General features: G+C 42.1%; 2 protein-coding genes across 7 annotated transcripts in view; both read left to right on the forward strand.

Annotated features, from left to right (window-relative positions):
- The window catches only part of TRAK2 (trafficking kinesin protein 2), a 35,842-nt gene extending 20,028 nt beyond the window's left edge, over positions 1–15,814 (forward strand). For all 5 annotated transcript variants that reach the window (XM_035137275.3, XM_035137273.3, XM_088673248.1 and 2 more), the window contains 10 exons: positions 1,155–1,233; positions 2,761–2,891; positions 3,472–3,546; positions 4,523–4,660; positions 6,600–6,676; positions 7,531–7,734; positions 9,188–9,492; positions 10,506–10,781; positions 11,523–11,622; positions 11,970–15,814. In XM_035137275.3, coding sequence (XP_034993166.2) covers positions 1,155–1,233; positions 2,761–2,891; positions 3,472–3,546; positions 4,523–4,660; positions 6,600–6,676; positions 7,531–7,734; positions 9,188–9,492; positions 10,506–10,781; positions 11,523–11,622; positions 11,970–12,636 — 2,052 coding nt within the window. In that variant the 3' untranslated portion in view covers positions 12,637–15,814. The remainder of the gene's footprint in view (positions 1–1,154; positions 1,234–2,760; positions 2,892–3,471; positions 3,547–4,522; positions 4,661–6,599; positions 6,677–7,530; positions 7,735–9,187; positions 9,493–10,505; positions 10,782–11,522; positions 11,623–11,969) is intronic.
- Positions 15,815–18,562: 2,748 nt separating this feature from the next.
- The window catches only part of FLACC1 (flagellum associated containing coiled-coil domains 1), a 33,086-nt gene continuing 26,459 nt past the window's right edge, over positions 18,563–25,189 (forward strand). Inside the window, exons 1-4 of one of the 2 annotated variants that reach the window (XM_060281717.2) lie at positions 18,563–18,656; positions 21,245–21,388; positions 22,998–23,052; positions 23,659–23,798. In XM_060281717.2, coding sequence (XP_060137700.2) covers positions 21,279–21,388; positions 22,998–23,052; positions 23,659–23,798 — 305 coding nt within the window. In that variant the 5' untranslated portion in view covers positions 18,563–18,656; positions 21,245–21,278. Of the gene's footprint in view, positions 18,657–21,244; positions 21,389–22,997; positions 23,053–23,658; positions 23,799–25,189 lie in introns of those variants that run through there. The other variant, XM_088674180.1, reaches the window with a different exon arrangement.

The raw sequence follows: 25,189 nt of genomic DNA on the forward strand, positions 1-25,189 counted from the left end.
CCAGCATAACAAAGCCGCTTCTGGCAAACCAGAGCAGCACATGGAAATGCCGTTTACCTTCCCGCTTGGAGCAGTACCTATTTATCTACTTGCACTTTGATGTGCTTTCGAACTGCTAGGTGGGCAGGAGCTGGGACCGAGCAATGGGAGCTCACCCCGTCGTGGGCAATCAAACTGCTGACCTTCTGATCGGCTAGCCCTAGGCTCTGTGGTTTAACCCACAGCGCCACCTGCATCCCTCTTTATATACTTACCAAGTCTTTATTTTAGATTGAAAGTGACTTCTGTCTTTTACTGAAGGCTTATTGTCTTAGACTTTTTTGTATTTCAAATGAAAATACTAATTATGAAAACCTCCATTTTTTCAAGCTATATTCTCTAAGATCTTGCATGATATTGGTGAATTCATTTTTTTTCCAGGCTATTTCTCTGACTGTGTGTGTGTGTGTGTGTGTGTGTGTGTGTGTGTGAGCGTGAGCGCTTTAGAATTATAAGGAAAAATATACAGAAGGGAAAATAAGAGAAGGTGCCAGAAAAATAAAATATGCATTATGAAGCATCAGTGCAGACATGCAACATAAGTACAGCAACACATTGCTAAGGTTTAACAAATACGCCTACATATTTGAAAAAGAAAATGCCGTGGTAATTAGCAGTATGTTGAACTCAAGGTGGATCAAACAGAAATGTTAATCTTAATTCCCTTGCTTTCTCTGACAGCTTTTGCAGTAAACATTTTCCTTTGAAGTGTCTGTTTTAGAATGTGGTTGGTTGATATTTTATAACCACCCAACTTCATATTTGTTCATAGCAATCGGTGTTTCCTGAAGTGAAGGAAGTGGCTTAAATGGAAACAAATGTCACACTTAATTGTCAAATTCACAACACCTTAGGACAGGGGGTTCCCAAACTAAGGGCTGGGGGCCGGATGCAACCCAATCCCCTTCTCAATCCGGCCCGCGGACAGTCCAGGAATCAGCATGTTTTTACATGAGTAGAATGTGGACCGGCCCCCTGCTGAAAAAGTTTGCTGACCCCTGCCTTAGGATATAGTGAACTTATTTTTGATTGGTTGGGGAATGGGTAAAGGAGAGAATCTATTTACATGTGGGACTAGCCTTAAAATTAATGAAGACTTCTGAATGTTTCTGAAGGCCTGCCATCTGAAGACTGAAACCATGACATATGAAGAGAAGGAGCAGCAGCTGGTCAGTGACTGTGTCAAAGAGATCAGTAAGTCTATAGGTGGTTTCTTCCCCTAGGAATAAGAAAAATATTTCTATCTTTGAATATAAACTCATCAGCCACACCCCTATCTTTCCATGTCATAACTCTGTGTAAGCAATTAGCCTTATTAGCATTGAGCTCCCTTAAAGATGTTAAATTTTCTAAACCTGCTGCAGGGTTCATAAAGCAAATATTACACAGGCAACAATGCAAATACACTTCTGTAAAGAAACATGAAAAAGTATAAATGAAAATAGCAGAAAATATAAACCATGTGATTTATACCATGTTGTAAAATAGTTTCTCACTGGTCTAAACAGATTATTGTTTGAATTTCTGTCTCCTGTAAAGCTGGTCCATTTTTGTTTTTTTCCAAAGCTCTGTCTTTCTCTAATGTAAGCATGATATTCCAGATTGTTTTCTAATCTTTCATGCTTAGCAATCACAATACTTTTCTAAAAGTTTTCAACTAACATTTTTGCTGCTTTAATACAGTTTGCAATGAGTTCTGTCTTAACGAGTAGAATACCATCTTTAATGGAAGCCCAGGATTTACTGCATTATTCTTGGGTCCCTTGAAACTTTGTAGGTGAGATATGGGGTTTTCAAAAACTTTGAATTCTAACGTGTCATATAAATAAAAGAGCCACTTCTCAACAACCTTTCTAGATTTTAGTTGTTCTCATCCAGTTATAGGAAATAATCTCTGCTATGTGAATTACCGATGAGAATCCATTTTAAAGTGGTCTTTTTCAAAACAGACACACAAACTTAAAGATCTTGTAGATCTCCTACTGTTACTCCAGGTTTGCTTTACCAATATCAGTTTCTCAATTCTGCACGTACATACCTACAACAAACCTAATAAAGAATTGTATGTATTACTGACCTAATGTTGCTAATTACCTACCTAGCTATCAAAATGAGCCACAGGGTTGTGTGTGACTTCCCCTAGTCCCTTCCGCCCACAATCACCTTGTCCCCTAACCTTTCATTGCCAGCCTTTACTGTGGTTAAGTCTGGAATCTGAACAAATCTGTGTTAACTAGTATTTGCAAGGTTGTTGAAACAATGGTATGATGCGGATATCAAAATTCCAGTTAATGTTAGCTATGACTTAAGGCCATTGCTGCTGTAAGAAGCAGAATCTAGGACATCTGGGCTGGAGTAAGGATTGTTGCCATCGTGCCGTGGGTGTCAACTGTTAAGCCCTGCTGGCAGATGACTGCACAAGGACAACAATTAGCACAACAGAGCTTTCCCTCCTCCCCCTGCCAAAACATGCAGGAGCAGAGGGGGGATAATTCTGTCTGGGGAACTTGCACCGATGATGACCAAAGTGCTGGAATGAATTCCTCCCTTGATTGCTTTTTTACCATTTGGATGTTTCTGGCTTTTGCTGCTGTTTCATTAGGATTTTTCCTTCCTTAGAACAACTTTGTGAAAGCCTTTGGTTATTATGTTATTTTAGTATGGGCGGTACTTAGTTAAGTCATTTCCCTAACTTGCCATGTATTATGCTGTATATTTTAGGGGAAACGAATGCTCAGATAGCAAGAATGAGTGAAGAGCTGTCAAGGAAGAATGAAGAGCTGCTACAGTACCAGGAAGAGATCTCATCCCTCTTGTCCCAGATTGTTGATCTTCAGCATAAAATTAAAGAGGTTTGTGTGCTCATAGGCTAGAGCAGGGATGGGAAACATTTTGTCCATGGGCCAGTTTAGGCTTGTCAGGTGTCTGGCCTGCACAGAGGTTTTTCCCCAGCCACACTCGCCTCTCCCATACCTGACAGCATATGATGTGGGGCAGGTTATCCCACACCAGCAAGGCCACAATTGGGAGACTTAGAAGGTACTGCTGATTGTTCCATTCGAGATCACCAAATGGAGGTCCTTCCAGGAACCAGCTCCACTCAGGAACTCCCAAGTGGAATTGATAGCTGCCGAATGGGTTCTTTGCAGCTGCTGCTTGAGTTCAAGCTGGGGCTGCAAAAGAAGAACTGAGAGCATAATTTGAGTGCTTCCTCAAAGTTCAATCACCGGTCATATGACATAAGGTGAAAGGTTGGGGTGGTAAAAAGTGGCCTGTGGAGGGTGGGCCAGTTCTGGTTGTGCTCTGACAGTCAGATCCAGTTTGCCACCATTGATGGGAGAGTGGGGGGCAGTTCCTTGTGCTAAGTGATTGTTACTTCCAATAATATTCTGGAAAGGAAGGCTGAAATAATCATCTTCTGTATTCCCTCAGCATGTAATTGAAAAGGAAGAGTTGAAATTGCACCTACAAGCTTCCAAAGATGCCCAGAGACAGCTGACAGCAGAGGTATTGATATTTGTACTTTCACATTTGAAAAGTGAGGAGGGAAGGACAGAAGGATAAAGGAGAATATGAATCGTCTTATGCCGTGATAAACATTCAGCAATGTGGGTGGTTGGGTAGAAAATTTTGAATCAAAAAGTGCCCAGAATATTTTATGGATTTTTTCCATACCCCAAATGGATTTGGATCCAGTTCAGCTTATTTTTATTTGACCAGCGTTGAATAGGCAAAGCTAAAAAGAAAATTGCCATTTTCATTTTACATGTTGTGTAAATATCTCAGAAGTTTTTTTCCTAGTAATTAATACTGGAAAGTAGTTGACTAGGAAAAAAATCAATAAAGGATACTTAATATGTTAAATTAAAGCAAATTGAAAGCAGCCCTTCTCTTACATTGCTTAAGTTTTAAGGGAAAATAAAAGTACTGATGGCATGTCAACATATTGATTTTAATATGTCCAAAGAACTATGGATTAAGGAAAAAATATTTCCCTGATAATAGGTATCTTAAAAAGTTAATTTTGAAATCGCCTAGTCTGGCTGATATGTGTTTTTTATGTTTCTGATTATTTTATGAAACAAATCATTTTTAAAATGGAAGAATTTCCACATAAAAATATAGCTGTCGGACATTCCCTTTCAACTGGGAAGAAGAAAGGGTTTCCTGAAAACAGCATATTTAAACTTCAGATTTCCTTGCTGCTAAAAAGCCCTTTATGCCATTTGCCTTACACCTGTAAAGAAGAAAATTAGGAACATGCCACTACTTAGACAAAGCAAGAGACGTTAAGTTGGAGCCCTGGATTCTGAAGTGTTGGATGACACTTTGGGTTTTTTTAGGGGTAACATTTTTGTGCTGTTTTCTGTACATACCGAAGTAGAATGCAATAATATTTCCTTGGCTTACGTGTGATTTTTTTCCTCTTCAGTAGCTTTGTTCTTTCTGCCTACTAAATGACTGACATTTTGTGTACTTCCAGCTGCATGACTTGCAAGAGCGGAGTGCCGAGTGTCTGGGGATGTTGCATGAGTCTCAGGAAGAAGCGAAGGGGCTTCGCAGCAAAGCCAGCCACGCTGCCCTTCTCTGTCGGCCACAGTCATGTGGAGCCTTTCCTGTGGTAACTCAACAAGGCTTTTCTTTGATACCGGCAGCTGGTTCTAAGTAACATGAAACCTCAAGGGCAAACTTGAACTGTGACTGTCCTTGTCCCTTAAAGAGAGCTGGCAGTTTGCTAAGGGATCTAATGGTCTCCACCTCTGCCATGCTATGAGTCCATCTTTTAAATTTAGCCTTCCACTTTTGTCGCTTTTACGAGAGCTTCCCCAACGTCTCCTGCATTGTTCAGTGTTTGCCATTGTGGATCACACCACACAAACCAGCTGGAAGAGGAGGAAGGCATGTTCTGATGAAATATGCAGACTCCTTGCTGAAGCTAGGCAGTTTCTGGATGGGAGATGCCCTGAGATGTACATACACCACCTAAGATTTAATGGTGAAAGCGGGGGTGTAAATTTACCATAAATAAAAACAAGGCAATTCTGCACAAGAAGGCTTTTGACATTTCTAGTATACATCAGCCTGCTTTGCACATCATGCTAAGCCAGTGCCTTCGTTTGTGGGCTTCTTGTAAGGAGTGAAATGATTGCTTTGCTCCTACCTAGGGACCTTGCATTTATGCTTGAAGGCATGGTGGTTTGTCTTAGTGTGGTCAATAGGTCACTATCATTCTGGTATCATGGTTCAGTCTTTCCATAAAACATTTAGCATAAAACTCCCAAGAAATGTTGCTTCTTCAGTCCCAGCAGTGCAGTCTAGAATCTGGGACTTTTGTTCCGGGCTTTGCATCCTCATTATAGCATTATTACTCTCCCCTCACCCATCATGCAGACTTTTCAGCCAATCACTTAGTGACCTCTGTGCCTGTTTTTTTTCCGCCTTCTGTTCCATCATCAGAGGGAGGAAGCAGGAATAGATACCCCCAAATGATCTTTAGTCATCTGTCAAGGACAGCTGTAGAAATAGTAGCTGCTTCATTTTTTTCCTCCTTATCTCTTTTTGTCAAGAAAAAAAACTACACAGCATGGTCATCTGAGGCTGTGTTGTATTTAGCCTTTAGTGTAACTGGTCACAGTTGTGCACACAAAATATAGAAGGAGTTACTAGAATATCATGTTGCTAGAAAGAATGTGCAAACTTTGAAAGGATGCTTAATAAAAAAAATTGGATAATTATTTATTCAGGCTTTATTCCATGTACGTATTGTGATTATTTCCCACTTAACATTTTAAAAGCATTTGTTTTGAACAAGGATCATATAAAATACTTCTTCCTTTGCAGAAACAGCTAATTTGCTGTTAGGAGTGACTTAATTCCTTCATTAATGTTGGGAAATTTCGCATTGCAACTGAATGATGGCAATTCAGCAATTAACGTATACATTCTTGATCCACAACTTGTTAGTTTAGTTTCCTTGGGTTTCCCTGGTTCTGTTAGCAACCTAAGTCTTGTTCATAGTGAATTCTCACTGAAGCCAGCCATAAGTATGGTGGATTTTTTTTTTCTGGGGGGAGGAGGAGGGAATGTTGAAATGAGAACATATTGATTCAATACTTAGAAAAAACAACTCTCTCTGCAGAGTAACTGAGAAGCTTCAGCAATGTAACTTTCTAGGGTATGTTCCCTATACCCAGATAGGACACAATAAATATCCCTTTATTCTATCTTAATATCTCCCCTTTCTAAGTAACCGATAGGAACATATCTCTTAGTAAAACAGTCACTAATGACCAAGTGGCAGAGTGGGATTAGAAACAAGAATGACTCACCTAGCCCTTGGAGATGAGATGGATGACTCCAGAAAAGGATCCAGACTTGACATTTAGCTCCAAGAAGGCAGTAAATGCGTGCATACGCGTGCACACACGCACACACACACTGTAGTATAGAAAGCCACTTTAAATTAATTCATTTTCTTAATGTGGTTCGCCTGAGCAAAGAAAATGTGTGTTTTCAATTCTTACTTGGACATTAAACACCAATATCTGCTTGACTTTAAGGAGTCTTTGGCAGCAGAGATTGAGGGAACGATGCGGAGAGAGCTGAGTCTGGATGAGGAATCCCTCTCTAAGCAAAAGTAAGTGAAGCTCTTGTTTTTTTCTACCCTTAATGCATTTTGACATGTCACAGTTGATTCAGGAGGCTCCGTTTTCTTTTTCTTTAAATACTGAAGAGTGTGAGAAACCAGCATTCCTCCAGATGTATTACATGGTCATACGACATCAGCAGTTATGACAAAATTATTGTTATGCTAAGGCCTCTTTTTATGTTATGCTGGTGGTCACATAAGTGTAGGTGGTCCTGCGCTGCTTATGTAACCCTAGTAATGCAAGAAGGTTATTCTACGTGCAGCAACTACCTCGTCACCAATGTAACACAAGAATCGGGTGTGAGTGCAGTCCAAAACCCAGCAAAAGTCAGAGTGGTGATGGGGAGCACACATTACCTTATTGTAAGCCTTGCATTATTTTTCAAAGGCACGGTGGTAAATATTTTAATTAATAAGGAAGAACAAAGGCACAGGTGTGGAAGGAGGAAGAAGTGGAAATGGTGACAATCGTAGCAAAGGACACTCGATGTGGTACAGAAAGGGGCTGGTAATGCCAGCTGCAAAGAACTTGGGGGAAGGGGGCTAGCTGGCAAATGTGAGGACACACGAACCCATGGGATGGCAAGAGCAGTAACTGAGAAATGAGGCTACAGTCCTGTGCAGGTGATGAGATTGTGTACTATGGGGCACAGTCCCTTTGGAGTTTGCACTTGTTTGGGGGCTATTTCACTAAATGACTGCTCTGGAAGTTAAGCTTTATATTCTTTAGAATTCTAGCAAATCATATTTAGCCACACATGGAATGACTTTCTCTATCTGCTTGGTCCGAATTTCAATGCTTTTCTGCATCCATTATCGGCCGTTTTTCTTTTTTCTTTCAGGGTTCAACAGAAGCGCATATTTGATACTGTCAGAGTTGCCAACGTTGCACGTGGCCGTTCCACTTTGTGTCCTGCCCCGCTACCCATTCCAGGGTCAAATCGCTCAAGTGTTGTCATGACAGCAAAGCCTTTCCATTCTGACTTGAGACAACTGGAAGGAAAGATGACTCTGCCTCAGAAGACCAGCTCAGAGAACCTTTCCAAGTAGGAAGTCATATCCACCAGCACTGATTTCACTTCCCTGGGTGCAATTGCTTATGTAGCCAAATCAGTACAATCCATGTGCAAGAAGGATGTTATCAGCCAGGGGAATCCTGAGGTTGGCAGAGGTTTTTGTTTTTTTTAAAAATGCTAAGCAAAACCAAACAAACCCCAAAAGGGTGGGAAGCCACAACCCAACTCAACCCAATGAGAACTGAACTTGCTTAGTGTAGATAGAATGAACTTGTTGGGGAGAGAGTTACTATTATCATAGGTAACACTACCTATGATCTACCACCACCCCTGGCCATTCCTGTTTTAACACAGTTATTTTATTTGTGTGTACAAACTTCTAATTCCTGTGAGATCCTTAACCTGGTATGTTGTAAACATACATTTTTCCTCTTAATAGCTTAATCCTGTGTCCGCCACAGAAAGTATTTGAGCACAGGGTACTTATTTATTTATTTAAAATCCTTTTTAGGTTGCTTTCTATTAAAAAAAACACAACCCAAACCCTCAAAGCAGTAAATGCAAGATGAATAAAACAACTCCATGGAACAAACCCATTAACAATGCGGCTCTGAAGGCAGTTAAAACAGGGAAGTAGTCATGGACTACAATTACCGTATGGCAGAAGGGAGTTCATTCAGTAGGGAGTATGGTTGAGCAACAAAGAGGAAGACCATTTTGATTCTTCTGCACAGACTTCCTTGGTGGTGGGCATGCTATGCTCAAACCTGCATCCATTCTTGATGGAAAGCTCTGTTTTCTCCTGTGAAATGATGACATTCCAATGTTGCAGAGAGACTTAGCACCCATACTAGATGAAGTTTCGTGCAAATTACTACCGGTAGAGTAGCACCACTAATTCAGCCCACAGTAACAACTGGTGTTAAATGTGGTTGTCAACTGCACCCATCTACTATATATTTTGGAAAGTTTTTTTCTCTGCTTGCTATGCATTTGGATGTTTTAACCAAAGTGGCTCATGAGATAAAGGAATAGATTTTCATCTCATCTTGGGAGAGGGGAAACTGTCAAGCTCCCTTGTTATTTTTGCTGTTGGATGTCATGATTGTAACCTTGTTATAGTTACAGTTTCGTATGCTTTTATACTTGCTATTGTGTTGTTGTTTTATTTTGTTTTGCTGTGTTTGATTTCAAAATGCATTTCTGTTTCCTTTGTTGTAAGCCACTTTGAGCGTGATTCTTTTTGTGGAAAGTCAGCATACAAATAAAATGAATTATCTCTGTTTGAGCACCATTTTCAATCTAGCTAGCAGGCAGAACCTTTCAAAACTGCCCTAATTTTTTTGTTTCCTAGAATTCAGAACAATGCTAGGTACAAGGCTACTAGTCATCTCTAAAGTGAAGTTGACAGACTGTATATTGACCACTTTGCTATTTGCGAAGAGATAAGAGAGATAACATTTTGTATTTTTTGTACTTTCAGCAGGGAAGCTCAAAAATTCAGCCATCCCGGCATCCCTGGACACAATGACTTAGCCACTGCTCTACACAGACTTTCCCTCCGTCGGCAGAACTACTTGAGCGAAAAGCAGTTCTTTGAAGAGGAATGGGAGCGCCAGATGTGTTTTCTGACTGACAAGAAAGAAGAATTTAGTGGCTGTAGCACCCCAGTGGAAAGCTGCCTTTCATTGGGGAGCAGTACAGAACTGGCTGATTTCTCTGGCACCTCCAGCAACAGCTTACGTTCCCTCCTCCCAGACAAACTGCAGATTGTCAAACCCCTCGAAGGTAAGGTGAAGGCAGTCTCTGCTCCCTCCCTCTCCAGTGAAAACACCTCTTCCCTATAGGACGTGTGTAATAAAGACAATAGAAATAGACCTGGGTTCAAATCTTAGATTACCAGTCACTGAGATGGCCTGAGCCAGGTTGTCATCTCCCAGATAACTTTTTCTGTTATCAGGCTGGGTTGCTGGTTAAGCATGCTTGACATCGGAAAGCTCCCCACGGACAACTTGCTCCCCCTTTTGACTGCTGTTCATCCAATGTGCATGCTGGAGACAGAAAGTAACTTTTGCATTAAAACGTCATTTGGCACCACTTTCTTTTCATTGGCCTACCTGCAGCTGGCGATCCTTTCTGCATTGCTCTCCCCTCCACCTCCACCCCCACCCCATTTTCTGCACACAGCCCCATTTTCTAGACACAGCCCTTAGGCTTACTTCTCTATCAGTAAAACAGAAGTAGCCTCATAGTGTTTGTGGGAATGAACAGTTAAAGAAATTTAATCATTTTTGCTTGCTGAAATTGCTATTTAACTGATTACCCAAAGCAGTCCTGACTATATTTATGCCATCATTTCTCTCTTACATTTCTGCATCAGGGGCAAATGTCTCCTCTGTTTTAAAGTTAAATGTGAGTTAAACTTAATGCTATATTCTTTTCTCTGTGGAGATTGTATTGTATAATATATTTTTTTAAATTCTTACTACTTCACCAAACCTTTATAAGACATTACAAATATAGTCCATCATAAATCATCCCTATATAAATTTTTAAATATATACAAATAATTATTACAAAATTTTAAATAAATAAGTAAAAGTTAAACGTAAGGAAAAACCTGTTAGGATATTTGTCATCACCTATAAAATACTTCCAATCTGAATTTCCTTTACATCCAATGAATTTCTGTTTCTCAATGAAGTTTTAAAAAATTAAAATTCTATAGCTGGCTGTCTAGGATTATGCTAAGGAAGAACTCTGCCCATTTTGACATTTGTTTGTGCTCCCTCCTCCCTTAGGTTCTCAGACCCTGTTCCATTGGCAACAGTTGGCTCAGCCTAACCTCGGCACAATTCTCGACCCACGTCCTGGCGTTGTGACAAAAGGTTTCACACCACTGTCCGAAGCTGACGGCTACCACCTCTCTGATTTTGAAGAAGACGAGGAAGAAAGGGATGAAGGCATAACCTTCCAAGTGCAGCAGTCTCCTCTCGAGGAAAAGAAACTCACAGTGCCAAAGTCATTGGCAGGAATCTTTCTGCCACCTACTAATTTAGCAACGGTTTCCCTAGCAGGTAATGGCTGTAACAATTGTGATTGTTATTGTTGTCGTTGCTTAGATTTATATCTAAACAGCATAAGATACCAGGGCAGTTCGTAGATCAGTACTTTGCTTATCTGATCTCTTACTGTGACAGCTCTTCTGTTTCTGCTGGTGCTCTAGTTGTACTAAAGGTTATTTTTCTGTATATTTTTTTTTTGTTTAACTGCTAACTAGACTGATGTCGTGCCGTTCCTATACAAGAAGATATACATTTTAAGGGGGCATGTAGAATTTGTTTTTCTACAAGTTTGTGTGTAGCTAAAGCAGAGGATCTGAGTAAAGGCAGGGTTTCTGTTTTCATAGTTCGCCAACTATTAAACATGTCTCCCTCGCATCTTTATCGGGAAGGAGTATTTTCTGTGTCACTTTTACAGAAGATAACAGTGAAAGATTAACCAGTCCTGAGTTGAAATGGTCTTGTGATGCTGGAGATTGAATACTCATTGGAGAGAGTAGTTCGTAGACTTTTGTGTTCCTTCCCTACAGCCTTTCTCCTCTTCAGCATGAATTCCTCCCATCTGGCCTTAACCACAGTTAAGACTTACGTTAGCAGCACACTTTGCCAATGTCAGTGAAATATATTTCCCTTGGAAGAAAAGGTTTCCCCCCCTTTGCTAAGTCAGGTTTTTATTTTTATTCTTCTTCTTTTTTTGGTCCTGCTAGTCTGTTCTCCATCTTCTTTTCATCTGATGTGTTTTTATTTATATTTTAGCTTCAAATCCAGGAAAATGTCTCTCATCTACAAACTCTACATTTACTTTTACCACCTGTAGGATTCTCCATCCATCCGATATCACTCAGGTCACCCCCAGGTAAGAAGTTTGGTGGTCACCTCAGAATTCTGCTTGTCATCAAATGTACTCTTAGCTCTTCAGCTATATCCAAGTGATCCATACTTTTGCATTTAGCAGCCCAGAACGGTTATGCATTTATCTAATTACGGATACCTTTTCATTTTTTAAAACTTTTGAAAAGGGATAGGGACAGGAAAGGAAAAAGGAGAGATGATTTGTGGGATGTTGCTGGTAAAGGAAAGGTGACAAGGACTTTGGAGCCTTGTTACAGCACATAGAAGTCCTGCCCTTGATTTCTGAAAGCATTCTGCTTTTCATTTGCCCTTGGTATAGTGAATGTAATTTTCTTTTGCTTCATTTTCTAGTGCTTCATATGCTCCCTTGTGCTCTGGAAGTGGCAGCAGTGCGAGCAGTACAGTCACAAGCTCCCCATCCGCATCCTACAGGCTTAGTATTGGAGAATTCCTGACTAGCACAAGAGACTCGACCATCACTTTCAGTACAAGCTTAGCTAAGCTTCTGCAAGAGCAAGGCATCTCAGCCAAGGTCTACAACAGTCCAACCTTGGAGAAAGTGCCACCGTTTCATTCCCCCAAGATACTTGCAGTTCCCTCAACGCCACCCAATTCTCCTCTACATTCCCCTTGTCCTTCCCCTTTGCCGTTTGAGTATCGAGTAAATGCCTCTGAAAACTTTTTGGCCTCTCGGCCTGCTGAAACGTTACTGCAGGAGATGTACGGACAGAAAACCTCTAATCCTCCCGACGCAGGACAACTGAAGATGAACCTGGTGGAGAGACTAAAGAAGCTGGGCATTGTCAGAGCTGTCAAACAGCCAGAGGCAGGGGACAGTGGGAAGGTTCAGGGGGCAAAGAGTGGTCTCCACCGGCATGACTCGGCTGCGTATGTAAGTGCAGGCAGCAATCTGATGGGTGGGCTGAGAAGAAACCACAGCCTTCCCGTCTTGATCGGGGCACTTGGAGGTCCAGTGAGCACATCCTCCGCAAAAATGGGAATTCTAGAGGAGAACTGAGCAGTTCACCATGGACTTGGGGATGTAGGTTAAGAGGAGGTTTAAAAAGAGGGTTGTTGTAGGAGGCAGGTATATGGCTAAAGTAGGGGAGGGAGGACTTTGCATGGAGTATGGAAAAGAAGTCATACAAAGTTCAGTTTTGAGAGCACTGAAATTTCTAATCGTCCATCATGATCAATAGGAGGGTAGCACAAATTGTATTTTCAAGCTTTGTATGGAACAGTAAATATCTACGCAAGTCCTGTATCTTCTGTGTATTTGGTCAGGTGTTATCTGAGAGATGCTGCCACTGAACTGTAATTCTAAGGAAAGGGGCAGATGGGGCAGTGTCGCAGAGCCACTCTCCCAGTACTGTTGTCGCTGCTGCTGACCTGGACAGGGCAGGGCAGGGAGGTCAATGCTGCACAGGGACACTGGTGAGAATGCTGGATTGGGTCCGCCAGTGCACCTGCACAGCCCTGACCTCTATGATGCTGTGCTCCATCTAGGTACGTGAAGCAGTGCCAGAGTCTGGAGGGCAGTACCGCTGCACCATACCAGCCTCCCCTGCAGAGGAGCAAAATATCTGTTGAATACTGGTCCGAAATGTTTTTAGGAGAGAGCAGAGCTTAATTTGTGAATTGCTCTCCTAAAAATGAAGCATCACAAGCTTAGCAGAGAAAATACTTGTGATGGGTATTCATATTTAGGAGGGCGTAATTATGACATCATGTCCCGTTGCACAAGTTAAAAAAAGAAAACCCATCTCAGGCAAATATTTACAAGGAAGTAAAACCGAGGTCCTTTATTTTAGGGTACATATTTTACTTTATCGGGAGCATATATTTAGCAGAAACAGAGCTATGTGTTTGACGTTCTCCATCTATGTTTGGGACATGTTGAATACTGGAATGGTATTTTCCGTAGAGGTGTGACACAACCTCAGTCTGAAATGTCTGTGGCTCCAAGCCACAGTCTGGGAAGATCATTTTTTATAGCTAAATCAGTTATCCTCTGATTCTTAGTAGATTTCGCCTGCACGGCTTTAATCGAGGAGAAAATCAAATGCACAAAGCAACATGCATAACTTTCCGTGTTAATGTGGAACCAACATAGCAGTGGTTTCTTTTCATGCTGCAGTAGACAAAAGCATCGGCATTGCTAAAAGGAGAGGAAGAGAAACCTGTTCTCATTGATAAGATAATGTTCTGAATGAATTATTCTGTGATGGAAAGTTTTCTTTTCTTTTTTTTGTTTTGCCAGAATGAGCAGATAGACATTTGGTCTCTCTCGGGATAGTTTGGAGGTGAGGCAGAGGCAGAGGCAGGAGAAGGGAAGAGGAAGCACGCCTAACTTGGGTACCTCCCTGTTTTCACACTTTCTGTGTGACGGCTGAAGTGGAAACTTGAGATGCAGGACCTCTAAGCACAGCTAAAAGGCATGAGGATATTCCAAACCATGATACGCTTGCAATGAGCTCCATGGTAAAATAAAGCACAAACGGTGGCTGGGTGACCTGACAAGACCTCCGGTTACTTCAAGTTATAACCACAAATTCCAAACAAATTAACTGCAAACCAAGCCATCAGGTCTTTTATATCCATGTGTGATTTGCAACATAATTTTTCTCCTCTTAACCAATCCCTTAGGTGGGGATTTCTGGTGGTTTCTATAAAGCAGAAGTTCCCAAAAACAATGATCACCAAGTGCTTTTGTCAACTGCTCTCCCTCAGTATCACCTAGGAGCATATATAATAGCTCCATAGGTTGTGCAAACTAAATGAAATCCTGTAAATAGTAAATGTTTATTTATAAATTACTATTAACTGTATACGGGTTGACTACAGTTTAAATGACAAGCATGTTCTGAAAATCTGAAAGCACTCGGGGTGCATTTCCTTGGTGTATGAAACCTTGCATTCCTTGGCAAGAAAAATAAAAAGGAATTTTGTTTAATTTCTTAAACTTGGAGTCCAACACGTCCTGTTGTATTTCTGCAGCAGCAGAGAAAGATTAGGTAATGAAATGGTAGCATTTCCCCAGGAAATCCAGCAATACTTTGAGGGAAACAAGCACAACCTTTCTGCTAGCAAGTTAAGGTATGTCTGATTTATGTAATCTGTAAATTCTTTCTGCGATCTTTTGATTAAAATAATAATAATCTAGGATGAGGGGATTTCTAACGGGCTTTCGTGTAACTGCATCTGTTTTTAGGTTATACTGTATGCACCCTGTTATCAGTGGATGAAGCAGACCATATTCATGTAAAATTTAATTTTGTATCTTCAGTAAATGCATGTTCATCTGTTCAAAGAGAGCTTCCCCCCCCCCTCTCCTTTCCAAAAAGGGTAGAAAAAATATCAGTTCAGCAAAGTAGAAAGCCTGGTCTAGCCCCTGACAGTGGGGGCTTCTTAATACAATGGTTGTCGTCCCATCAGAGTGAAGGCAGTGGTAGCAAGGAAGAAAACCTATTTGTATCCACAGTTGTTCAAGTGCATTTTGTACAGTGTGCCTCAAGCCCATTGTCTCAGCGAAACAGTACCTTTGTGCCAAAACCCCTCTCGGGCATGAGCCTTGGAGCATAGAACCAATTCAAGAGATGGTAGTATAGAGTCAAAAAATGCAAGTGACTCTCTGTGACATCCCAGATTCTTACAATATAAGGCAGTTTTTTTCTGACAGCAGTGGTTCAGCCATCCATAATAGCAGGCCTGTAGGATGTCTGAAAGGAAATAATTACCATGCGAACAAAGAGGCAATGCAGCTATCCATCTTTTTACTAGCGTATATACTTGAAAATGGGTACTATACTTAGGGGTGCCAACTGAGCACAAAAGACACACATAATATGACTCAATATTGAAAAGATTTTCATTATGTACTATGAACTCAACGCACATTTGATAAATAAATGATATGTTTCAGTCTCTGTGCTTCTTGAACCAGAAAGCTGATTTTTTTAAAAAAAACAACCAAACAACCAAATGGTTATACAAATTAATAGTTGTTTTTGCAGCCAAAAAGGTAAAATGTACCTCAGCTGAAGGGGGAAACCTTATATAAGCAGTATAGAAAAGAGTGAAACTTTGACTCAGCTGGTTGTGCAACTTATAATCAGTGGCAGATTGTTTTTGCACATGACTTTATTTTGAAGTGGAAACCAAGTGTTATAAATAAATGCATAAAACCCTTTTGCATAGTTTTGGTTGTATAGTAATTTCTTCCAAACATTGCTAATATGTATCTAATATGTCGTTTCATGTTGTCCTCCTAGCTTTTGCATTGCCATAAAGCAAGATTGGTTGACTAAATGGTGCTAACTTAATTTTCTATGGCCAATTGAGCCGATCATTCAGCAGGGGAAACACAGCCCAGAATAAGTAAGGAGGTAGTACAAGAATACTTGGCTAGTTTAGATGTATTCAAGTCTCCAGGGCCAGATGAACTACATCCAAGAGTATTAAAAGAACTGGCAGAGGTGATTTCAGAACCACTGGCAATAATCTTTGAAAATTCCTGGAGAACAGGCGAAGTTCCAGCAGACTGGAGGAGGGCAAATGTTGTCCCTATTTTCAAAAAGGGGGAAAGAGATGACCCAAACAATTACCGCCCAGTCAGCCTGACATCAATACCAGGAAAGATTCTAGAGCAGATCATTAAGCAAACGGTCTGTGAGCACCTAGAAAGAAACACTGTGATCACTAAAAGTCAGCATGGGTTTCTGAAAAATTAAGTCATGTCAGACTAATCTGATCTCATTTTTTGACAGAATTACAAGCCTGGTAGATGAAGGGAACGCTGTGGATGTAGCCTATCTTGATTTCAGCAAGGCCTTTGATGAGGTGCCCCTTGTAAAGAAGCTGGTAAAATGCGGGCTAGAAAATGCTAGCATTCAGTGGATTTGTAACTGGCTGACTGACCGAAGCCAAAGGGTGCTCATCAATGGCTCCTTCTCATCCTGGAGAGTGGTGACTAGTGGGGTGCCACAGGGTTCTGTCTTGGGCCCAGTCTTATTCAACATCTTTATCAATGACTTGGATGATGGGCTTGAGGGCATCCTGAGCAAGTTTGCAGATGACACCAAATTGGGAGGGGTGGCTAATACCCCAGAGGACAGGATCACACTTCAAAATGACCTTAACAGATTAGACAACTGGGCCAAAGCAAACAAGATGAATTTTAACAAGGAGAAATGTAAAGTACTACACTTGGGCAAAATATGAAAGGCACAAATACAGGATGGGTGACACCTGGCTTGACAGCAGTACATGTGAAAAGGATCTAGGAGTCTTGGTAGACCACAAACTTGACATGAGTCAGCAGTGTGATGCAGCAGCTAAAAAAGCCAATGCAATTCTGGGCTGCATCAATAGGAGTATAGCATCTAGATCAAGGGAAGTAATAGTACCACTGTATTCTGCTCTGGTCAGACCTCACCTGGACTACTGTGTCCAGTTCTGGGCACCACAGTTCAAGAAGGATACTGACAAGCTGGAACGTGTCCAGAAGAGGGCAACCAAAATGGTCAAAGGCCTGGAAATGATGCCTTATGAGGGACGGTTTAGGGAGCTGGGTATGTTTAGCCTGGAGAAGAGAAGGTTAAGGGGTGATATGATAGCCATGTTCAAATATATAAAAGGATGTCATATAGAGGAGGGAGAAAGGTTGTTTTCTGCTGCTCCGGAGAAGCGGACACAAAGCAATGCATTCAAACTACAAGAAAGAAGATTCCACCTAAACATTAGGAAGAGTAAGAGCTGTTTGGCAGTGGAATTTGCTACCAAGGAGTGTGGTGGAGTCTCCTTCTTTGGAGGTCTTTAAGCAGAGGCTTGACGGGCATATGTCAAGAATGCTTTGATGGTGTTTCCTGCTCGGCAGGTGGTTGGACTGGATGGCCCTAGTGGTCTCTTCCAACTCTATGATTCTATGATTAATTGAAAATAAAATAATAAAGTCTATCAAGATATGAACACAACATATTTCATAGAATTTGACAAAGTAGCTCAGTTAATAGTGAAATAGTTTACTTGCTTTATTCACTGCCCTGAAAGAAAGGAAAATCTGGGTTCTGCATACCACATGTACAACTTGTCGTCATTTGCTTCTACCAATAACGTAGTGAAACCTGTTCTAAGCTTTCAAGGATGAGCCTGAGTGCTATCCGTACAGCAAAATGCAAATTCTAATGTGGTATTTGCATATGCAGATCTGCTCTTGGTGGATGAAGGGGCGTGGTATTGTGTGTGAATGAATGTACAAGCGAGTTGTGATATTATTATTATTATTATTATTATTATTATTATTATTATTATTATTATTATTATTTATACCCCGCCCATCTGGCTGGGTTTCCCCCGCCACTCTGGGCGGCTTCCAACAGACATTAAAATACAATAATCTATTAAACATTAAAAGCTTCCCTAAAGAGGGCTGCCTTCAGATGTCTCCTAAGAGTCTGGTAGTTGTTTATCTCTTTGACATCTCGTGGGATGGCATTCCACAGGGCGGGTGCCACTACTGAGAAGGCCCTCTGCCTGGTTCTCTGTAGCTTGGCTTCTCGTAGCGAGGGAACCGCCAGAAGGCCCTCGGCACTGGACCTCAGTGTCCGGGCTGAACGATTTGGGTGGAGACGCTCCTTCAGGATGTGTGTAATAAATTGGGGAGGAAGGGTGGGATATAAATCGAATTAATAAAATAGTGAATCACCTAAAAACTGTCCACGGAAGGACATGTTCCTTTAGTTATCTCAAAGGCTCGACTATTGAGTAATCTTTATGCTCACTTTTAATGTACTATTCCCCTGCTTTTACCTTCTTAGGGTTTTGTAATTCAGAATCTGAGAGTAAGCTGAATGCCTCTCTGTTTTTGGAACAGATAGGTTTAAGCACAGTCTATATTCCCGACTATATTACGGAGCCAAGCTTATCTGTGTACTATGCCTTTAAGAGTGGAATGGAAGAAAACGGGAGTGTAAGCTTGTTGCCATGGTGAGAAAGAAAACTTAAATAACCCTGAGAGAAAGGACGAAGAAGTGCAAGTGGGTAAGACATACTGGCTGCCTTAATCCCCCAGCTTCCTCAGTTTCGGGTTTAAATTTACAGAATGGAGACATCTGCAAAGTAGTGAGATCTTATAGCTGTGGTTTCTCTTGATTGCTTTTAAGTTTCCCCTTTTAATAGAGCTCGTCCAGGACATTTTGACAAATGATCTCCCCCATGACAACAAGTGTCCCCACAATCCTGAAACTTGCTCTGACAAAGTGCCCTGACTATTCAAATCATTTGTCTATAATCCCACATCTTTAACATAACAAAAATCAGGGGGTGCTTTTAGCTCCAAATAATTCTATTTGAGAGAACAATGTGTACAGTTCTTTACCATAGTTTTAAAATCACATACAAACCTGAAACTGAAAGTGGATTTTTTTCCTCTCCCAGGCTTCTTTAGGTATGTGTGTATTTTAAGTATTTTAAAGACTTCAGCGTGTTTTGATATTCTGCTATTTATTTTTTAAATCTGTTTTGTTTGAAATTTCATTATATATTTTGCTGTGGTGGTTCCAAACTGTATGTTGTGACACATTAGTGTGTTAGCTGCAGTGTTTAGGTGTGTCTCAAATCTTCCATTCTTGGGTTGCTGAATGTGGACCATTTGGATCCCTCCCAATCAGATTCAGGTCTCATCTGGTCGATGATCTCCGGTGGGCTAGGGACAAAGTTGAAAGTTCTGCTAGATCTCTCAGTGGCTTTTGATACCATCGACCACGACATCCTTCTGGACCGTTGAGTGGGGCTGGGGCTCGGGGCACTGTTATACAGTGGTTCCATTCCTTTCTCCTGGGCCGTGCCCAGAAAGTGGTGTTGGGGGTTGAGTGTTCAGAGCCCTGGCCTCTCACTTGTGAGGTGCCTCAGGGTTCCATCCTCTCCCCCATGCTTTTTAACATCTATATGAAGCCGCTGGGAGAGATCATCCTGGGGTTTGGACTGGGTGCTCATCAGTATGCGGATGATACCCAGCTCTACCTCTCTTTTAAATCAGAACCAGTGAAGGCGGTGAATGTCCTGTGTGAGTGTCTGGAGGCAGTTGGATGGATGGCGGCTAACAGATAGAGGTTGAATCCTGACAAGACAGAAGTACTGTTTTTGGGAGATGGGTCAGGCGAGTGTGGAGGACTCCCTGGTCCTGAATGGGGTAATTGTGCCCCTGAAGGACCAGGTGTGCAGTCTGGGAGTCATTTTGGACTCACAGCTGTCCATGGAGGCGCAAGTCAATTTCGTGTCCAGGGCAGCTGTCTATCAGCTCCATCTGGTACGCAGGCTGAGACCCTACTTGCCCGCGGACTGTCTTTCTAGAGTGGTGCATGCTCTGGTTATCTCCCGCTTGGACTACTGCAATGCGCTCTACGTGGGGCTACCTTTGAAGGTGACCCGGAAACTACAACTAATCCAGAATGTGGCAGCTAGACTGGTAACTGGGAGTGGCCGCCGAGACCATATAACATCGGTCTTGAAAGACCTACATTGGCTCCCTATACGTTTTCGAGCACAATTCAAAGTGTTGGTGCTGACCTTTAAAACCCTAAATGGCCTCAGCCCAGTATACCTGAAGGAGCGTCTCCACCCAATCATTCAGCCCAGAAGCTGAGGTCCAGCTCCGAGGGGCTTCTGGCGGTTCCCTCACTGTGAGAAGCGAAGTTACAGGGAACCAGGCAGAGGGCCTTCTCAGTAGTGGCACCTGCCCTGTGGAATGCCCTCCCACCAAATGTCAAAGTGATAAACAACTACCAGACTTTTAGGAGACATCTGAAGGCAGACCTGTTTAGGGAAGCTTTTAATGTCTGATGTTTTATTATATTTTTAATTTCTATTACTGGGGAATGATCGGGAGCTCACCAAGTTAGTGGCTAAATATCTCTATTTGGGTTTTTTGTCGTCAAAATACACTGTAGACGTCTGATCTACCTGGACACCTAGAGATGTGACGATAGACTGCTCTGCCTCCTTTCTTTTAGCAAATGCTTTGTGCCACTGGGGAAGTGGTAATTCTGTATTGATTTGTTTTGGGTGTTTGTATGTGGCGCCAATAAAAGTTTTGGTGATGAATACTTTGTTGGAAGCTGCCCAGAGTGGCTGGAGAAACCCTCTGTGCCTTACTTGAGAGAGGATCTGAAGGGTCCCAAGTCCAGTTGAAAGATGAAGAACCATAAGAAGTGAGAGCAGGAGACTTGGAGGGTGCCCCTCAACAGTTCCCGACCATAGGCACACAGGTCACCTGGTCCCCACAGTCTTGCCCACCAAGGTGTGGCATGTTGTGCTTCTATGTAAATCTGTGGCCCTTCAGAAGTTGCTGAACACTTCTGACCAGTGTTTGTGGATAATGAGAGCTGTAGCCAGCAACATATAGAGAACCACAGGTTCCCCATCACTTATTTAAATTATAGTAATTATTTATACATTTGAGGGCCTTTTATACTAAAAAGGCTGCTTTCTTTTAGCTGTCCCCCATACGTTGTTTCCAGATCTTCACTTTAGCAAAGCACATTCTACTGGCTTAGAGGAGCACCTTCCCTTGGAAGCACACATAAAGCAGCCTGTGTCTCTGATGTTGCATTTTGCCTCCCCATCTACAGGTTTTTGATCGCAGAAGCCCCAAGAACGGCAGACATGTCCCAGTCCCAGCCCCAGACCTTGTACTGCCCCTGTTGGGATCCTTGGAGGATGGGATACAAAAGACTCATCAGAGTTAAGGCAGGCACGCTGTCTCAGAAGCCCAAGTAAGTGGGATAGTATGGCAACATTGGTGGAGAAGCAATAACATCACTCGGTTTAATAGCAAACTCAGCGTCTCTGTCCCATCAAAAATGGACATCCTTTTTATTGCACATTCATAAGGATCTGTGCTCATTAGGCGGTCGGGGCGGGTCATACACAATACGGTCGGCACCTGCAAAAGCTCGAAGGCCGCCACACTGCTTCATCCGTCAATGCATTTCCCATAACTCTCTGTGCCACAAATGTCACCGGAACAATGCTAAGGCACCTTCAGCTTCTCCCCGCCAGGGAATTTTTCAGGGAAGGGAAGCCAGAAGGGCCTTCCCCTCTTCTTCTCTCCCCCACTCCCGGGCACCCAGGCTCCCCACCCCGACCCCATTCTTGCTCCATTAGTCCCAGGTACATCTAGTTTGCCACTGCAAAAACAAGGTGCTGAATTGGCCCAACAGTGCTCTTCCTATGCTCTCATGTTATGTAGATGCCTCCATAATATAATTTATTTATATATTTTAATATCATTTATATCCTGCCTCTTCTGCCCAATACTGCCCGTAGTGGTTTGGATAGGAACGCTAAAACCTTCAAATGTGCACAAACTCAGTACAGCAAGGCAACACAAAAATTAAACCACATTTCCCCCAAACGACAGTTGTGAAATGCTACAAATGAGTGGATGTTGTGAGCAAGCTTCCAGGTATCTCTGGATTGCTTCCATTGTTGTTGTTTAGTCGTTTAGTCGTGTCCGACTCTTCGTGACCCCATGGACCATGGACCACGCCAGGCACTCCTGTCTTCCACTGCCTCCCACAGTTTGGTCAAACTCATGTTCATGGTTTCAAGAACACTGTCCAACCATCTCGTCCTCTGTCGTCCCCTTCTCCTTGTGCCCTCAATCTTTCCCAACATCAGGGTCTTTTCCAGGGAGTCTTCTCTTCTCATGATGTGGCCAAAGTATTGGAACCTAAGCTTCACAATATGTCCTTCCAGTGAGCACTCAGGGCTGATTTCCTTCAGAATGGATAGGTTTGATCTTCTTGCAGTCCATGGGACTCTCAAGAGTCTCCTCCAGCACCATAATTCAAAAGCATCAATTCTTCGGCGATCAGCCTTCTTTATGGTCCAGCTCTCACTTCCATACATCACTACTGGGAAAACCATAGCTTTAACTATACGGACCTTCATCGGCAAGGTGATGTCTCTGCTTTTTAAGATGCTGTCTAGGTTTGTCATTGCTTTTCTCCCAAGCAAGTATTTTATAGTACAGTATTACAAACCAAACTATTCCAGTAGTCTCCTGTTGCACGTGCTTGCCATGAGAGAAGCAGAAGCAGAAGGAATCCTGTGTAATCCTGCTTAGCTGAAGAACAGGTAACATTGATGAATTGCAACCCGACAAGCAATACTATAGCTGTTCTGCAAAATGCAAAGCAATTATAAGCAAATGTCGAACAGAATCATTTGTACAAACTGGCAGCTATTTATTTGAAGGAGGATGATGGATCAGTCAACCGAATTGCTACAAGGAAAATCCTTCAGACAACTCAGTTGTCAAGCTTGGGATGGGATAGGGAAAGGGATATTTTTACAAGTCGCATCATTGTCTTGTTTCAGACTGAAATATTGCAGACCTAACGCACAACCACTAAGAAGCAGGGAGCCTCGAGATGTGAGTAGAACAAAAAAATTTTTCCCTTTTTAAATTTGCAATCTTCTTTCCTTCCTCTTGTTAAATAAGAAAAATAAGTTTTGATTTTGGAGGAGTCTTCATAGGTCAAAGACCCCAAACTCTGTTTCTATACTTTTCAGTTATATTATATACAACTTATATTAATGTCTACTCAGGGTCCATTCTGTTTATAGTTGAGGAAGATATTTTAGATCCAAAATTCAGAGTGAATTGAACTCACTGTTGTCAGAGCCCATTAATGGGATTTTCAATGGGATCTTCCAGTAAAAAAGAAATTTTGCAGCTTTCTAAAATGTATTTGGGCCAGGCCTTAGATGGATTTCTAGAGGAAATGAGTCCAGCCTTGAAGTTACGGAAGCATCCTGAGGCTTGGAACTGCTTAACTGAAAAGTTTTGCTGCAATAAAATGCACCCAACTCCTTGTTTTGTGTACCTCCTTTGTGTAGCACAAACGCAATGCCCTTGAAAATATGGTGCTTTATTAAAAATAAATAAATGCATCTGTCAGTTTGAGAGGTACATAATTAGACTGGATTTTAAATTCTAGGATTCCACAGAGTGCAGTCACTTTTGTTTTAACCCCAGATATCAAAGGAGATTGAAGATGAGATCACTCCTGGCTTTATCGTGTCTCACAGTAAGGATCGTATCAGTGTCACTCTGGGCGAGGAATTCTTTGAGAAGAAAAAGCCTGACGAGGAACTTGCCAAGCCCCCTGTGCTCAGGTAATCTTACACAAGGGCAAGGAGCGTTCCCGTCTGTAACTAGCATTCTTCCTGACTTCTTGAGGACCGTGTGTTATATGATGCAGCAGTATTGGCTGGAGGTCAATGACATGTGGAGTCAATTAATTCCAGCTTTCTCTGCATCGTCCCTGCTGAGTTCAAGGGCTAAATGGAGGCCAAGACAAAGGAAGCTGGCAGCCACGGCTACCCCCTAAACTGCTTGTAAGAAGGGGGGGGGTACCGGCTGGCTAGCTGGCTGATGGACAGACTGAGGTTGGTGGGGCAATGCCCACACCCCATAATGGACCAGCCTCCTCTGCTCCACAAATGTGTGGAGAATCAATAGCAACAGGAACAACATCTATGTAAGGCAATTTTCACATTGGTCCTGCAGTTTGCAGATGTGTTGCATTTCCTGCAACCTAGAAAGGGAGTTAAATGCTTGCCTAGCGCGGGCAACAATCACATGAATAGCTTCTCATTCCCTTATGTGTGGAGGCATCATGTGGTGATACAGTCCCACCAGCTAATGCCTTTTGAGCCCACTACGAATGTCAACAAGTTTGTTAATAATGGTTTCTCTTGGTTCCTCGTTTTCTTCATGCATTTTCCCCTAATAGAATGCATCGTTGTATCTTTATTTTCACTAACATTTATATGCACTTTCCCCTAATGTATGGCACTTTTTTCAGTTGTGTTTCAGTTTGCATATTGTTTTAGGAAGTGTGAATTAAGTATATAAGCATTAAAATGTGGACCAAACCAAATTTTTCATCCATCCTTGTTGGTGAGAATTGTGCCTACACACACACACACACACACACACACACACACACACACACACACTGTCTTTGTATATGTGTCCAGAAAGTCTATTGAAGGTCCTCAGTTTAGCCACTTGAGGACACACATCACGATGCATTGTGTCCTGTGCAGCTCTTTGCTATCTTCATCACTGGGCTGCAGTGAATATAATTTCTGTGGTATCTGAAGAAGTGTGCATGCACACGAAAGCTCATACCAATCACAAACTTAGTTGGTCTCTAAGGTGCTACTGGAAGGAATTTTTTTATAATTTCTGTGTACGTCATCTGCATCCAGACAGGTGACTGCAGCTCTTGCAAAGGCATTGGAATAAACAGAATTCAGTTTGTAATACGCATATGCACACATATGTAGATCAGGCATCCCCAAACTTCAGCCCTCCAGATGTTTTGGACTACAATTCCCATCTTCCCTGACCACTGGTCCTGTTAGCCTGTTAGGGATTATGGGAGTTGTAGGCCAAAACATCTGGAGGGCCGCAGTTTGGGGGTGCCTGGTGTAGATCATTCCTTTGGCTTTGATACATCTATTTTGTAATGAGAATGTGTTTAGCTGACAGTAGTGGT

This window comes from Zootoca vivipara, chromosome 1 (genome assembly GCF_965207765.1).
Source record: "Zootoca vivipara chromosome 1, rZooViv2.hap1.1, whole genome shotgun sequence".
Lineage (NCBI taxonomy): Eukaryota > Metazoa > Chordata > Lepidosauria > Squamata > Lacertidae > Zootoca > Zootoca vivipara.